Source organism: Idiotropiscis lumnitzeri, chromosome 1, assembly GCF_059441095.1.
Source record: "Idiotropiscis lumnitzeri isolate Australia: NSW breed Sydney's pygmy pipehorse chromosome 1, RoL_Ilum_1.0, whole genome shotgun sequence".
NCBI lineage: Eukaryota > Metazoa > Chordata > Actinopteri > Syngnathiformes > Syngnathidae > Idiotropiscis > Idiotropiscis lumnitzeri.
This window is the reverse complement of record NC_142391.1, coordinates 46326529-46342757: the sequence shown is the minus strand read 5'-3', so window position 1 is coordinate 46342757 and position 16229 is coordinate 46326529. Positions and strand designations below refer to the sequence as shown.

The window sequence follows — 16229 nt, the reverse complement described above, 5'->3', positions numbered from 1 at the left end:
TCTCCATCCACAGCGAGTAAACGCAACTATGGCTTTGTGCACCACTTGCACTCTTCTCATTGCAAGGCTTTCTCTACTAGAGGGACGTGTCCGTCAGCCAGAGCTGAATAATTTGGTAACTATAAATGTGGCGGACACAACAGTTAACATGGGTTGTAGCCAACCTGCTCATCCAGTTAGCATTGGCCATAAGCGGCTTGCTAATCGAGCCTGTTGAATCGCATATCAGAAATGTAACGAGCGAATGGAGGTTGTGGGATGGTGAATGAGTGGTTGTGTCAGGTGTGAGTGGGTGTGTGGGAGCAAGTGAGAGTGAATTTCTCTTCGGGTGGCCTGATGAGCACCTGACGAGCCCGATTGGCCAGGGAGTGATGAGCTGAGCGTATAAGGACAGTGCCACCGGAGGATCCGGGGAACTCCTCGCCACTCACGACGCCCGCCAGAGAGTCCTTGCCACGCTCGATGCCTCGCTACGGATACACTCGCCACGCACAACACCCGCCAGAGAATGCCCGCCACGCACGACGCTCATCAGCGGACGCCCGCCTCGCACGACGCTCGGCAGAGAACGCCTGCCACGCATGATCTTCTCTACGCAGGACTCTCGCCACGCTATGACGCCGCACGGAAGCGAGACGCCCCAGTCAACGGGACGACACGTTCCGGGTACTGTATATCGCGCTCCCCATCTCCCCAAAAGAAACTGCCCTATTCGCACCGGACCCGGAGAGGCGAATCTCCACAACGTGGACAGATCTGTATATATATATATATATATATATATATATATATATATATATATATATATATATATATATACAGTGAACCCCCGGTTATCGCGGTTAATGGGGACCGAGACCACCCGCGAAAACTGAAAATCCGCGAAGTAGCGTCGCACCTTCAAAAAAAAAAAAAAACACCGTGTATATATATACTTCGCACCTATATATATATATATATATATATATATATATATATATATATATATATAGGTGCAAAGTAGCGGCACACCTTCAAAAATGCTTAAAAAAAAAATATATATATATATATATATATATATATATATATACTGGTAGAGAGAGAGAGAGTGAAATTCATGTTATAACAAAAAAACAAATTATGATTAAAACTTATTATTTTTTTTTATTCCCCAGCCATTATTTTTGTATTTATTCAATTACTTCTTTTTGTATTTATTTAATTACTTCGACTTTTACCTGCTGGTACGCCGTCCGGTGTGCCCTGTGAATGTTATGATCCTCCAGCAGAACTGGAGGATTGAACAGGACTCTCCAAACGCAGACCTGGGAAAAAAGGTGGTGATACAAAGATATTTATTTTAATCACAATATAGTCAGTGTAATCAGCGCGTTGCGCAGCAGCTGACGGCATGGCGCGAGACGATCGCTGGAGCCCACACAGCTGAAAAAACAAAAACACACGTGGCATGACAGGCACGGATCATGACAGTGAAATGAAAGGTGGCATTCTTAATTTATTTATTTATTCATTTATTCATTCATAACTGACAGCCTCGCGCTCCGCCGGTGCCCGGGCGGAAGTTGTTTCTCTTCGGCTTGACAGCCACACACGCCGGCCGGTCTCCTTCGGAGCTCACGCACGGTCCAGAACGAAGCAGAATGTCGCCGCGCAAGTGCCCGGGCGGAAGTTGTTTCTCTTCGGCTTGACAGCCACACACGCCGGCCGGTCTCCTTCGGAGCTCACGCACGGTCCCGAACGAAGCAAAATTTCGCCGCACGAGTGCCCGGGCAGAAGTTGTTTCTCTTCGGCTTAACTGCCACGCACGCCGGCCGCAGCTCGGGTACGGTCCGAACCGCGCGAAACGTCGCCCCCGATCGTGTCCGTCGCCACCAATCGTGTCCGGGGGAACCTGCTCTTCTTCGTCCACTCTCCTCTTCGGCCGACTGTATATATGTATATATATATATATATATATATATACATACATATGGTGGACGACTGGTTAGCACGATGGCCTCACAGTGAGAGACAGCACCGGGCGTGGGTTCGATCCCGGCTCCGGCCATCCTGTGTGGAGTTTGCATGTTCTCCCCGTGCTTGTGTGGGTTTCCTCCGGGTACTCCGGGCGAAACGTCGCCCCAAATTGTGCCCGGGGGAACGTGCTCTTCTTCGTCCACTCTCCTCTTCGCCCATGCTCTTCTTCGGCGCACGCCGGCCGTCTAACCACTCCAGCGCCCCGTCGTGCCGCTCGGCGAAACTACAATGCCCCCGAATATTTTTTAGACCTGCGAAGCACTGAACCTGCGAAAGGTGAACCGCGAAGTAGCGAGGGTTCACTGTATTGGGTTAAAATTATAACATTTTCTCCTCCTTGTCAGGAGTATAGCTGCCACACTTTGTACTAGCAGCACACTTTTAACACTAGACATGGGGAGACCAGAGAGCAAAACGATAATTTCAATAATCGAGACGAGATGGAACAAAATGCATGGATTATGATTCCTGCGTCACTTGTTGATAGAATTAGATGAATTTTAGCAATAATGTGCCGATGAAAAAATGCAGTTCTAGTCATGTTATTAATGTGCATATTAAAGGATTTTATACATTTTACTTTAAAGGATTTTATACGATTGACTACAAGTTACATGTATTCAGTTTAATGCAATAAAGATATTTGCTGATTGTGCTTTGATTCAATGTGCGGTGGAAGGTCAGGGCAGGCTGTGTAAAATGCAAGGGTGGCAGATGTTTTGTGCAGGACGAGCTGCACGTCTGAGAACTGAGTGTGCTGACGCAGAAATTTCCAGACATCAAGGACATCCAGGTGCTGTTGGGTGAGATGGTCAGACGGTCGACCGTGAGAGCGGAATAACAGATCCAGTGGTTCATGGGCAGTGGAGCGCACAAACAACAGCCTGGCGCGTGCCCATGGGAAGAGCCAACACGCTATCCTGCGGGGTGAAGATATCCAATAAGAGAAAGCTAAAGTTAGTTGCAGATGACACATAGCAAATAGGAGAGTAGCAGGATGTCTTTGCTTTGTTTTGTTGAAATGTATAAATGATCCTGGGCAACTTGCGGGGGGGCGTCGTCTTCTGTTGGGTACAGGGGCGCGCAGAGCTGTAATCGAGCCCCAGGCTTTGTACTAGATCTCCTGTTAGGAATAAATCCGCTCCCGTGTGAAATCGCCGGCTTCCTGGTCATTTCTCTCTCAAAACGAGCGCGCATAATTGTTGGATGAATGTAAGTCGTGTTTGGTTAATGGAGTCAGATAATAGTTAAAATTCCAACAATTTGAAAAGACAGAGGTGAGTCAAATATAACAAGATTGTTTGTTGAATCACTTTGGTTAATAGTACATTTGTCAAGACTCAGAGTGGTGCCTTTAAATAGGTGCCGCTAGGCTGATCATCATCTCATTTTTATTTGAGTTAAGAAGCAAACCTTTTAAAGACATCTGTGTAATTCATAGCGATGCGACTTCTGAGTTTTGTAATATCGTACATGGAGTTTCGCAGGGATCAGTACTTGGATCTTTATTGTTTAGCATCTACATGCTACCGCTTGGTGATATTATACGTAAATATAACATTCGTTTTCATTGTTATGCTGATAATACCCAATTAAATATACCGCTGGAAATACTGTGCTGCACTGTGAGGCCATCGTGCAAACCAGTTGGCCACCGTGCCGCCAAAGCGCTTTCCATATGGTGTGATATAAATGAGCGGGAAATTAGCACACAAATTAAACGACACACAATAGACACCAGAAGAACATCAGAAGAGGGACAGTCTCATGTTGATTCGAATGCTAAAGAATAAAAATGCATCTTCAAACGAGTTTTAAAAGTGGACAGACTAACATTTAATGGAAGCTCATTCCTTAGGGAAGGACCGTCAACAGAAAAGGCACAATCCCCGCTGAGGCTGTGCTTAGTCCTCAGTACCTCCAGCAGTGTGTGGTCCGCAGACCTGAGGCAGCGGCAGGTGCGTAGGAGTGGAGGAGCTCGGAGAGGTACGCTAGGGCAAGGCTATTTAAAGACTTGAAGACAAACAGAAGTATCTTAAAGAGAACTCTAAAGTGCACTGGGAGCCAGTGAAGAGAGACAAAGATTGGGGTTATGTGATCCGTCTCCCGAGCTTAAGTTAAAAGACGAGCAGCAGAATTTTGTTCCAGATGGAGACGCTTGAGAGAGAAATGGCTGATTCCAAAGTAGCATGAGTGGTCGGCTCTAAATCTTGAAGAACTTCAAATCGATTAGCGGCCATGTAATAAGAATTCTTGCAATAAATGGGAGATTTGAAACTGGCCTATAGTTAATGGAACTCTCTGGGTCGAGGTTTGATCACTTAAGCAGAGTTTGAATAACAGCGGTCCTAAAAACTGCTGGTACTGTGTCCGTGGTGAGCGATAAATTAATTATAGGGTCCTAGTGTCATAAACAATTCTCTAATGACCTTGCCAGGAACCAGGTTGAGCACACAAGTTGTTAGTTTTGCCGCACAAACCAGTTTTCCTAGGCTTTCAAGAGAAACTTTTTATAATGAGGTTGTTTGACAATTATCAGCTGTAATGTCCGTGTTGGAGCCGTTTTATGAGTAATGAAATATGGCAAACCACCACTAGGGCAATTGATGACGTCAGCACTGGTTGCACTCATATATCAATAACGAATGCAGGACAGGTGAGGGAACGCTGGTCGGATACCGCATTTCAACCGCACTTACTCAAGACGCATTACTTTTTTGGTGAAGATAGAAAATAGTATATTGTATTGATTACCACATATGCGCGTATGTTTTTGATTTGAAGTTTGGAAGACCACAGCCATTTATTTATTTATTTGACCTCACATCTGGACTGAAAAGACTACGATTAAAACTAACCCTTGACCGTTTGATGTGACATACATAACTACACATCATCATCAAGACCAGTGAAGCCAAGCGAACGTCATCGCAACTTCAACCCATGGTGAGTGAGTGTGCGTTAAAAACTTTCTTTCGCCAGCGTATCATTGAAATGGGTAATAACAGCCCATATTATTACAACATAACTAACCACGGAATTCAAGGGTGTTTTAGGAATGGTGTCCTTATTCTTGTCCCGAATACACTCAGTCTTCTGAGTAATAAAATCATAAACTGAATGGGAAGTGCTCTCAGAGGTTGGCTGCTGTTCCGTTAGCATTGCCACTGTATGAAAATATATATATTGAGGTTTTTTTTTAATTTAGAGCAATTAATCTGGAAGAATAATACGTTTTGGCTAAATCGAGTGCTTCTTTGTATATTAGTAAACTATCGCACCATGGCTGACGGAAGATCTCAAGTTTAGTCGCACGGCATTTGCGCTCAAGCTTCCTATATGATAGTCTAAGTATGCCCATTTTATCTGTAAACCACGAGGTAAGCCTCTTGGGACGAGTTTTAAGTTATAAAGGTGCTATGAGTTCAAGTCCATTTAACACAGCAGGCATTGAAATCGTTTGCGAGATTATCAATCAAACAAATAAAATTACGAAAAGAAGCGGTTGCCAGAGGGAGTAGCTCAGAGAGCGCAGTAGTAATTGAAGAACAAATATTGCGGCTGGTATAGCGTTGATTGTGGTCGGGACGATGGCAATGACCCAGGACTTCAAATTTAATAAAGTAATAGTCAGACATAGCTGTAGTATATGGTAATACATTTTATGGTAATACTTAGTACCAATTCCAAAGTATTACCATTTGTATCATGTTTTATTTCCGTGAAGTATCAATTATTGTCTGAAACGCCACGCAAATATTTTCAACGGGAGATTCATATAAATAAGTTCACCCAAAGTTAAAGTCACCCATGATAAATATATTATCTGCATGAATTAACTAATCAGTCACAAATTTAGAAAATGAATCTAAAAATCTTTAGTACGAGCCAGGGGGACGATACATGACTGCAAGATAAAACAGCAATGATGGTGTGGATCACATAATGAGAACTTAAAATGTTTTAAAGCCGTCATTAAAACGAGGGTTCAGTTTGAGATCAGAGTCACAAATGAGGGCTACACCCCACCTTTCTTAGGAGGGCATGCAACATGTGAATTCACTAAGACCTCATTTATCGGTAAAAACTTATTTGGTTTTAACCAGTTCTCGCAATGACCAATCATGTTAAGATTATTGACTCTAATGAGATCATTAACTAACAGAGCTTTCAAAGAGAGCAATCTAAACAAAAAAAAAAGTTTCAATGAAATAGGTTCTAAATTATTCCACATGACGGATTCCTAGTCATAATGTTCATTTTCTGCATGTTTCACAATCACCCACCACTCTGTCTATCTGTACCGAGATGCCGGGCCACCATACAGATTCCTTGGCTCTTGCACTGCATTTGGAAATCCCTTGATGGCCTACAAGCAGACGTTGCAGAATGTCCGCTCTCAAAAGTGGTGAAATCAAAAGTTTTTCTTATTTCATGAGAATACTGCGACACACATTTAAGTTCATCCTGTGTTGTTTTCCTGTGCTGACCTTATCTCTTCCAGTCTTTTGTCTGTAGCTTGAAGATAGCTATCAAGAGTGTCCACGAACACCTCCATGTCCTTTTCCAACTGTAGATCTCCTGCAGAGGGCGGACCTCCAACTGGAGCACATGACAGTGCATCAGCAGTGACTGGGATTTTTCCCGGAAGATGGATGATCTTGAAAGAAAAGCACAACAACCTCAGCCTGAATCTTAAGATGCGCGGTGGAAGGTCATCCAAGCCTCTTGTGCTCAAAAGAGGGACCAGGGGTTTGTGGTCTGTTATCAGAGTGAATTGTAGCCCCATGAGATAGGATGAAAGTCTTTCACACGCCCACGTGACGGCAAGCCCTTCTTTTTTCTATTTGCGCATAGCGCCTCTCAGTGTCTGTTAGACCTCTTGAAATGTATGTCACTGGTCGCCACGTGTCGTCTGACTGTTTTTGTGTGAGTACAGCTCCAACACCAAAAGATGATGCATCTGCAGCAACTCTTGTTTCTGCTGTGTTGGAGTACTGAGCGAGCACCTCAGGAGAGCTTAGTATCTCATTAAGTTTTGGAACGCTGTTTCTTGTGCCTCAGCCCAAATCCACTCTGAAGAGGTGTAGTTGTGGTAGCCAGCTGAGGCATAAACTTGGCGAGATAGTTTGCCATGCCCATGAGATGCTGCACATCTTCCATACATTTTGGCTGTGGGAGCTGCTGGATAGCCCTCACCTTGTGTGGGTCAGGCTCGATGCCTTTATCTGAAACCTTGTCTCCGACAAACATGATCTCGCTTTTAGCGAACTCACACTTCTCATTAAGAGTGAGACCCTCCTTATGGAAGGTTTGGAGTACACGATTCAATCTCTGGTCATGTTCTTGCCTATCTCTGACATACACAAGCACATCATCAGCATGACAGACTACTCCATCCAACTCTTCCAGCATCTGCAACATCCTCCTTTGAAAATGTTCTGGTGCTGATGCTATAGCAAAAGGAAGGTGGTTAAAATGGTACCTCCCAAACAGCGTGATGAAAGTTGTGAGTGGCCGTGACTCCAAAGCGAGCGGGACTTGCCAAAATCCAGAGCAAGCATCCAACTTTGTAAACACTTTGGCATCTTTCATCATAGCAAGAGTCTGATCCAGTGCAGGAAGAATATGCCATTCTCTTTTCACAAAGTTATTCAGGGGAGTAAGATCCATGCATATTCTGGGTGACTTGTTTCCTGGTCTGGAGACAACAACAATGCCAGAACACCATTCTGTAGACTCAGTTATTTTTTAAATAACTCCCATTTCTTCTATCCTCATTATTTCTTCCCTGACTGCATCCCGGAGGGGGAGAAGAACACGTCGTGGGGCGGAAAGAGCAACAGGTATGGCTCCCTGCTCTAGCTCAATGCGATAAGGCTCTTTCAACTTGCCCAAACCCTAAAATACTGTTGGGTATGCTGCCCGAAAATCTATCTCAGTGTCTTTGACTGTGTCCACTCTGTAAACTAACCCCAATGTCTCACAAGCTGGTCTACTTTACAGTGGCTGGACTAAACCTGAAACTGGGTCAACATCCTGAGATGCTGAGATGTGCAGCGACCTTTTACTGCCAACTGTGCCCAAAAGTGGGTAACTAGCTGGCCTAAGAAGTTTCTTTTTAGATGGCAGTAGTTTACCATCTCTTTCGAGTTTGTACAGTCTCACTGGCATGGAAGTAACATCTGCCCATGTGTCAAGTTTAAATCGAATATTTTCCCCATTTAACTTGACCTTTTCAACACAGGGCTCCGACTTCACTGTATTAATCTCGCCCAAGAACACACATTCCTTGCTGTCTGAATCATCCTGGTTTTCTGTGACTCCCCTTAGCCCGACAGCTCCACTACTGCGACAAACTACAGCAAAATGCCCTTTTTTCAGGCATTTTCTGCACTGTACTTGAAAAATATGTGAAGAACTAGTGCTGGTAGGAGTATGCAAATCACTGTCGTGAGTCCGGTTAGAACTCCAATAACGAGGATAGGATCTTGAGTTTTCTGGTCTTTAATAAAGTTGAAGTCACAGTACACACGTCTTGATGCTTAAAATGAAATATTTGTGTGGTTCTACAAAAGAAATAAAGTATCAATGTCTGAATAATGCAAATATCACAACACAAACATACATGATTCAGACACGAAAAGGAGTCGCGGCAATAGCTCTCCGTTAAATGCGATTGTGAACATCACATGTTACTAATTAGCAGTGAAACATGTATTTGTACACACAAACGAACAGTGTTATTAACGCTGTAAACTTACTTGTCTCATGCATAACTCAAAGTAGGATAAATGTGGACTATAACTTGCATAAACTTAACGAGATAAACAACACTGACACAATTCTCACCACCGTCTCTCCTTCTTCCTCCTTCCTATATACGTACGCACACGCAACGGGAGTTGGAGCACTAAGCTACGCCCTCTGAAAGGAGCTGGTGTCGCTGTCTCTGAGCATCCTTTTCTACGGTACTTCTCGGGCTGGACAATCTTTCCAAGAGTGTTTGTTCTTCCGACCACACCAGCTGCACTCATTCTTTGGTACTTGCTTAGTTTGAGTTTTTCCTTTCTTCGTGTTTATCTGTATAGCGTCCACGTTCAGTCGATTGTCCTCTGCAGAGCTGCTGTGTAAAATCGTTTGCTTCACAGTCTCACAGTCTGACTTTTTAGATAGCTTTAGACAGTGTTAACTCTGAGTCCATTTGTAGCTGTTCTGACAGTCTTTTGTCCTTAATTCCAACTACAGTCCAGTCCCGTATAAATTCCTCTTTAAGCACTCCAAATCCACAATTTTCTGATAGTTAATGTACAGCTGTGATAAATTGTTGACGTCTGGAGTTGAATTGTGTTTGTTCAAAAATGACGTTGTGTTTTCCCATGTAGTGGTTTTCAAATGCTGCTTTAATGGCTTCATATTGCTTCTGATCTTCAACAGTTAACAGCAAAACCGCTAAAACATCATCAGCTGCGTCTCCCATCGCATGCAGGAGTGAGTTTACCTGATATGCATCAGTTTTTCCATCCAACGCAGTTGCAATATGAAACCTTTGAAATCTTCTGATCCACTTTGGCCAACCTGACGGACAGGAAAAGTCAAAAGGCTCCGGGGGTGATAACTGTACCCCGTGGTCGCCATCTCAGTTGATGAATCCCTGGTTTCTTTACGTTCAGGACATCTGCATGAAGTTCCTCTCTTTACTTTTTTTTTTTTTTCCTTTGCCAAACGTGCAGAGCAGCAACGCAGCAAAAATAGCAGCTAACGCTGAAGCTTCCTGCCATCGTCTTCCACGTCGGTCATTTACGGTGCAACTGCCTGAAAAATGTCTTCCGGCAGCCAACTACACTTTCCTGACAATGTAGCCTCTCTTAAGAACACAGTGGACAAACTTTCTTCGCAATTGCATGCTCTTGATAACAAATGTGAAGATTTAGATTTAGAGGCGAACAATATTTGCATTGTGGGTCTGTCCAAATAACACGTGATCAACTTGGCCACGGTTTCTGCGCTCCGGAAAGACTCTCTCTCTTTGGATAAAGAACCTGTTGTGGACCACACAAATCGATTGCTCCAAACAAAGCCAAAGCCTGGTGAACCTCTTCATCACATTATTGCTCACCTGCATTATGCTGCCGACGTTGTGGCTATGCAGTAAGTATTCTTTAGAACGGAATCATATTTGCATTGTCCAATCTTTCCGTATAACAGAATTTCCTTTTGCGAGAAACAACTACGGTACATGTCCTGTATGAAGGTGCAAAGTATGTTAACAAAATACATGTGTCAATGAAACCAGGTAGCTGTTGCTTCCACTCACCCTCTTCGCTTAATCAGATGCATTTCACTCTCTCTTCCACGGTCATTACCGTTCTTCCTCGTTTGGATTCCATGATCCACAGACGTAAATGTACATGAATGAATTTGAAAGCTTTCGCAATTTCAGTAAAACTCATGCCAAAGAAGTCACATACATGTCGCTATTTTGGCTCCGATCATGGCGGAGCGGTCAAAGTTTTTCCGTTGTATGGAGCGGGAACTGCTTGAGTTTGCGCTACTGAAGCTGCTATGGCTTGAACCCGGAGGTTCCGGATATCGAAATTTCTTTTGTGAAGAATCAATCGTTAATATAATATAGTCGCAGAAAATTCAATGCATAAATTTTTTTCCCGTGAGGGAATTTCCATTTTACACAAGTCTGTATGTGGGAATACTTACTGTATTGAGACGTGCGCGCGCCCAGCTGCGGTTTAAGATGAAGGAGTCTACTGTCTTCATATTTCCCGATCTCACGGCACGGACGACTAAAGCTTGTACGGCTTTCAACGAGGTGAAACACTAGCAAGTTTGGACTACTCTACCCAGCTTCAGGCTCAGGTTGGACATGTGCTAGACGATTCCACTCAGCTGGTCTGCGTAAGATTTGAGGAGCTGGGAGCTAATCCCATCTGGGCCCGCTGCCTTCCTTGCCTTCATCTTCCTCATCTGGTTCTTCACCTGAGATGTTGTGAGGAACAAAGCTGAGCAGGAGGAAGTGGTGATTGTCTGATGTGGCTGGGAACTGAGGACTGTGGGGGGTGGGAGAGTGTGTCGTTCGCAGCAGGAGGGGTTGGTGGGGGCTGCAGCAGGGGAGATTGAGCGGGGGCGGGCATCTGATCAAACCTATTGAGAAATAGGTTGAACTCATTTGCCCACTGAATTTCCCCCCCCCCCTCTTCTGGGTCTTTGGTTGTCCGTGGCACTATTCTTTTGCAGCTGTTCCTCCATCCTCATCCTGTAGGATTTTTTCCCCTTTCTGATCCTCCTTCCCAGCTGGCGTTGCAGTCTCTTCAGCTCCTCCTTGTTGCCGAACAAAAAAGCTTTCTTTTTCTCCTTCAGGAGAGCTTTAACGTCCAGTGTGATCCAGGGTTTATTGTTGGAGAAACACGTTACTGTCCTGGTGGGTATGGTGTTCTCCATGAAGAAATTTATATAGTCTGCAATAGTGTCCGTTAGACCATTGATTACCTCCCTGTGGGCTTCGCTGAATACTTCCTGCACAGTCGTGTTGAAACAGTCCTTTAAGGGCTCTTCGGCTTCTCTAGACCATCTCTGAACTGTGCATGTCACAGCTGGCTGCCTGCGAACTAAAGGTTTGTACACAGGCAGGAGAGCCACCAAGTTGTGATCAACTTTACCCAGTGGGGGGAGGGACAGTGTGATGTGTACGCCTCCTTGGTGTTGGCATAGAAAAGGTCCAATTTATTTTGCCTCTGGTGTGGCAGGTGACATATTGTGTGAATGAAGGCAGAAAGGAGGAAGGAGAGGCATGATTGAAGTCACCAGAGGTGATGATCAGGGCGTTTGGGTGCCGTGTTTGTAGCCTGCACACAGCTCCCGTCAGTACATCACAGGCTGTCTCACTTTTAACAGAAGGAGGTACGTACACTGCCACCGTGACCACGTCTGAACTCTCGCGGGATGTAGTACGGATGCATGCTAACAGCTAGCAGCTCAATATCCCGACTGCAAAGTTGCTCCTTAATAGTGATGTGCCCAGGGTTACACAATGTATCATTCAGAAACACAGCCAGCCCTCCTCCTTTCCTCTTACCACTCCCCATGTCCTGTCCGCACGTAGGATTTGGAAGCCGTCCAATTCCACAACAGTGTCCGGCATTAGCTCTGTTAGCCACAACTCCGTGAACATCAGCAAGGTAGCCTCCCGGAAGTTCCTCTCGTGCCGGGTTTGCGCCGTTAGCTCGTCCGTTTAATTGGGAAAGGATCAAACATTCCCTATAATAACGGACAGGAGAACGGGGTGGTATCGTCTCCTCCTTGCCTGTAGCTTATCCCCCACACGACATCCCCTTCTCTTTCTCCTCAGCTTGCGGGGGGTATCGGGTCTCGCTCCGAGAGCCGGCACGGTGTTAGCAGGGATTGCTAACAGCTGATCTCCTAATTAAACGAGCCGTAAGTCTGAGTTACGTCTCCGGACAGGGTCCCGCGAAAAACAGCGACCAGCAGTAGTAAAACAACCCCAAGTTGGATGTCCATTGCTGCCTAGAGGTAAAATAAATAAACAAGGTTAAGGTAAAAACACACGAAAAAGGCTCAACGGTGAGCTGCCGAAATAGGCTGCCACTCGCGCAGCGCTGGAACCGGAATTCTGAAGCACAGACTCTCTTTGCTCACTTGCTACATTGGCAGAACTTTCTCTTCAGTTTCTGTTTCACGAATAAGCTCCTTTAACACCCCTTTTCCACGGAACAGTGAAAATTTGCGAGTGTTTGCGGAGATTAGCGAATGTTGCATTCATTCTCGTCGGGGTTTGTTCAAGTTCACAAATGTTTGGAGCATTGCTGCGGAGTTTTGAAGTTGCATGCGATTCCGATAGATAACTTTGTTTTTTAGTTGCTGTGCTAAAAAACTTTCAGTGAGGCGACAGTGGACACTGTGTGTTACGGAAGCGTATTGCTGCCACACAAGGAAAATAAAAATATCAAACTTATTATGGAAAACCGTGATAATTATCACGTAGAAATGTGAAAATGATCATGTAAAAACATAATTATCATGTAAAAACGCAAAACCTATCATGCAAAAACTTGATAATTACCATGTAAAAACATGAAAATTAACACGTAAAAAAGTGAAAAGTACATGTGAAAAAGTTGGCCTCACGGACGACTCCTCTACATCTGTTACGACCTTGGTCCCATCCTGCAGCATGTTGCAGAAGCTGGTGCTTCCGAATGCAATGGCACTAAACATGGACTGCTGAGCTTTTTATGAAATCGCAGTGTACCAGAAGATTTCCTTGTATGCATGGAGCAAGAACATGGAAGTGCCAACGCTGGAATGCAACTAAATCGAGGATACTCTGTACAGTGAGATATCTAACGTGCATTTTAGGTTGGACTTGTCTTTTACTTCGGGAAAAATACTTATATAAGCATGCATCAGAAACTTTCTTACTGAGTGACAGTACCTGTATTTTTCATTTTTAGCATTTTTGGTATGAACAGAGAGGCAAACTCCCACATTGAACATTTCACTTATGGTGCAAGAAGTGGAACTCCCTCATCCGCTTACCACTAAGTTACTTCATAGGCAAATACAAGGTCGCTCAGTCTCTGGCTTGCGTACATCTTACCTCGCAATATGCTTTTGGTTCCAAATATTATGAAACGTCATCTCGTGAATGTGAGTATCATTGCAGCACAAAATCATACTTTAAAAAAGCATACAATAACAATGTTTAAAAATGTAATATAGTATGAATTTGTTTTCAGACACTAATTTCAGACAATGCATTTTGATAGTCCTTAAATTCCATAAAAGTGGGTCGTGACACTGCGACAACAGGGGAATGTGAGGTGACATCATTTGAGAACCACTCACTGCTGTCGGGTTGAGGGGTGGGGGGATCCATTACATATATAGAGCATGGTTGTCTATCATAAAATTAGGCACATATTAATTGATCGTATATTCCTGTTTAAAAGTGATACATTAGAGAATATGGCAATACTGTATGTAATGTATTGTAATGTAAGCATTTCATAAAATCATAATACGTAATCAAATCATATCATCATGTCTTAAGTGCTCAGATAGACTTGTATCTTGGGGCAGCTGGTGATTTTCCCCCATGCGTCCTCTCAGGCATTTCGTCAAGTTGTAACATTATTAGATTGTGACATTACACAATGCCTACATTATTTCTGTGTGCATAGTTACAGCAGTCAATTGTGCATACATATGTTTTGTGTTTTAACAGATTGATGCCACCGTGATTGCCTTCATGGACGACTCCCTGGCTGGGTGCATTCCAACATATGGAGATCAGAGAGCCACGAGAGGCTTCTGTTTGGAAAGAAAAGGTGCAAGAGAATCCCAAAAACATTCACTGCTTGAAAAACTCAAGAAAAAGATGGGCATTGGAAGTGAGGATAATGAAGGTGATCAAGAGGAGACGTCAACCGCAAAGTGGAAAAGAACCTACAACAGAAACAAATGGGTTGAAAAGCAGACCAAAAAGGTTGAGTTGGGTTGCATTCATGAAGGTAAACAAGTAAGGAAATGCAGAAGAGGAGGAACAAGGACTCTTCATGTGTCCAAAGAATCCAAAAAAGCTGACATATTACAGCACGCTCAAGTCATTTTCTTCCCAAATGGAAAAAGTAGATTTGGAAGATTTGAGGCATACAGTTCTGACATATTGGACTACAAGGAGTAAGTGGTGCTTGATGAAGATATCACAATTGGAGAACTCTACACAGTACTAAAAATGGGAGTGTTAAGATGATATCTTTAAGACACTGATGGATGAAGATGATTCTGTTGGGAGGGGATTGATGCAAATTTGTATTTGTATTTGTTTTGTATTTGTTTTTATTTTTGAAAGTATACAGGAAGAGTGCATATTAAAATATTGATGTACAACAGATAGACACACATTCAGATGATCAGGCTAATTTGAATACATTTGATACAGATCTAACATTAGACACGTCTGTGGTGATGATTGGCCCTTTCCTTGGAGAACCCATGGCAAGTCAGCTAGATGACACCTTGGTCGATGAATCCAGCATGCTGTTTGAAGGAGACGAACTCGCTGCCACATCAGTCACTCTTCTCTCGTTAAGCACAACTACCCTAAACACTCCAGACACAGCTTATACAAGTAATCAAGCACTTGTTTCTCCAGCTTCATATGATCTTGTATGCACGACCATAAAACTTCGCTGATTCAATCTTCTGGAAGAGATGATTAGCCAGTTTAAGGATACAGCAGTGCTCAAACACCCCCAAAATACACCTTCATAGTTGAATAAGGATTTGATGCCAGTGGTGTTGCAAGGGATGTCTATGCTGCATTTTGGAATGTTTATAGACCACACAGCTGAAGGGGAGGATGTGAGCGTTCCATTACGGTCTCCTGAATGGCAGGAAGATTAGTGGAAATCCATTGGCCGGATTTTGCTGAAAGGATTTGAAGACCTTGGATACTTTCCATGTCGCCTTGCTCTTGTTTTTACATGTTTTTGGTGAGAGCAAAGTGTCAGATGACATAAGTTGGAAAATCTTCTCCTGTACATGAATCCATCAGACAGGGATCTGATTACCATTGCCATAAAAGAAGATCTTTCAGTTGAGAACAAATATGAACTATTGATTCTTCTGGACCGCTTATGTCACCACTCATCCAACCAAAGCAAATTTGAAAGCAGTTGATCCAAAAACCAAGATACGTAGCAGAAAGAATGTAATTAAAAAAAAGATGCATTTGCACAAGATGTCTTAAAAATGTATTAAGATAAAAAGCCAACAAGAAAAAAGCTTTTGAAGCTGCTGTCGGCATCTCCAACTACTCAAGCAGAGAACCAGAGGCTCCATTTTCTGCAGCAGTACATCAGATGCAGCACTTTGAAAATTGTTAAGGTTTTTAACAGGGTCAAATGTGATCATTGTGACAAGGTTGACATCCTCCACAGCAGTGCATGGGCTGGCAAGGCGACCAGTAGCCCATACATGTGGGACAGTTCTAGAACTGCCAAGAACATACACTTCCTATCCAGTATTCCGCACTGCAATGGATAGCATACTTGTTGCTGCGTTGTTGCCAAAAGTGTACAAAATGTTTACAACTATAGAAACACACAGCTGTTTATTATGTGCCTGTTCCTTTTAAAGGTCTTACCTGTTGATTAATCAGAAATCAGAAATCCCTT

At 43.6% G+C, this 16229-nt stretch overlaps 1 protein-coding gene and 2 pseudogenes across 2 annotated transcripts in view; 1 reads left to right on the top strand and 2 right to left on the bottom strand.

Moving 5' to 3' along the window:
- Nucleotides 1–1103: 1103 nt before the first annotated feature.
- The window catches only part of pias2 (protein inhibitor of activated STAT, 2), a 155886-nt gene continuing 140760 nt past the window's right edge, over nt 1104–16229 (bottom strand). Inside the window, exon 14 of one of the 2 annotated variants that reach the window (XM_088303375.1) lies at nt 1104–1304. In XM_088303375.1, coding sequence (XP_088159501.1) covers nt 1194–1304 — 111 coding nt within the window. In that variant the 3' untranslated portion in view covers nt 1104–1193. Of the gene's footprint in view, nt 1305–12209; nt 12556–16229 lie in introns of those variants that run through there. The other variant, XM_088303385.1, reaches the window with a different exon arrangement.
- Nucleotides 4749–7440, bottom strand: LOC148344810 (uncharacterized; annotated as a pseudogene).
- Nucleotides 15019–16189, top strand: LOC148344809 (uncharacterized; annotated as a pseudogene).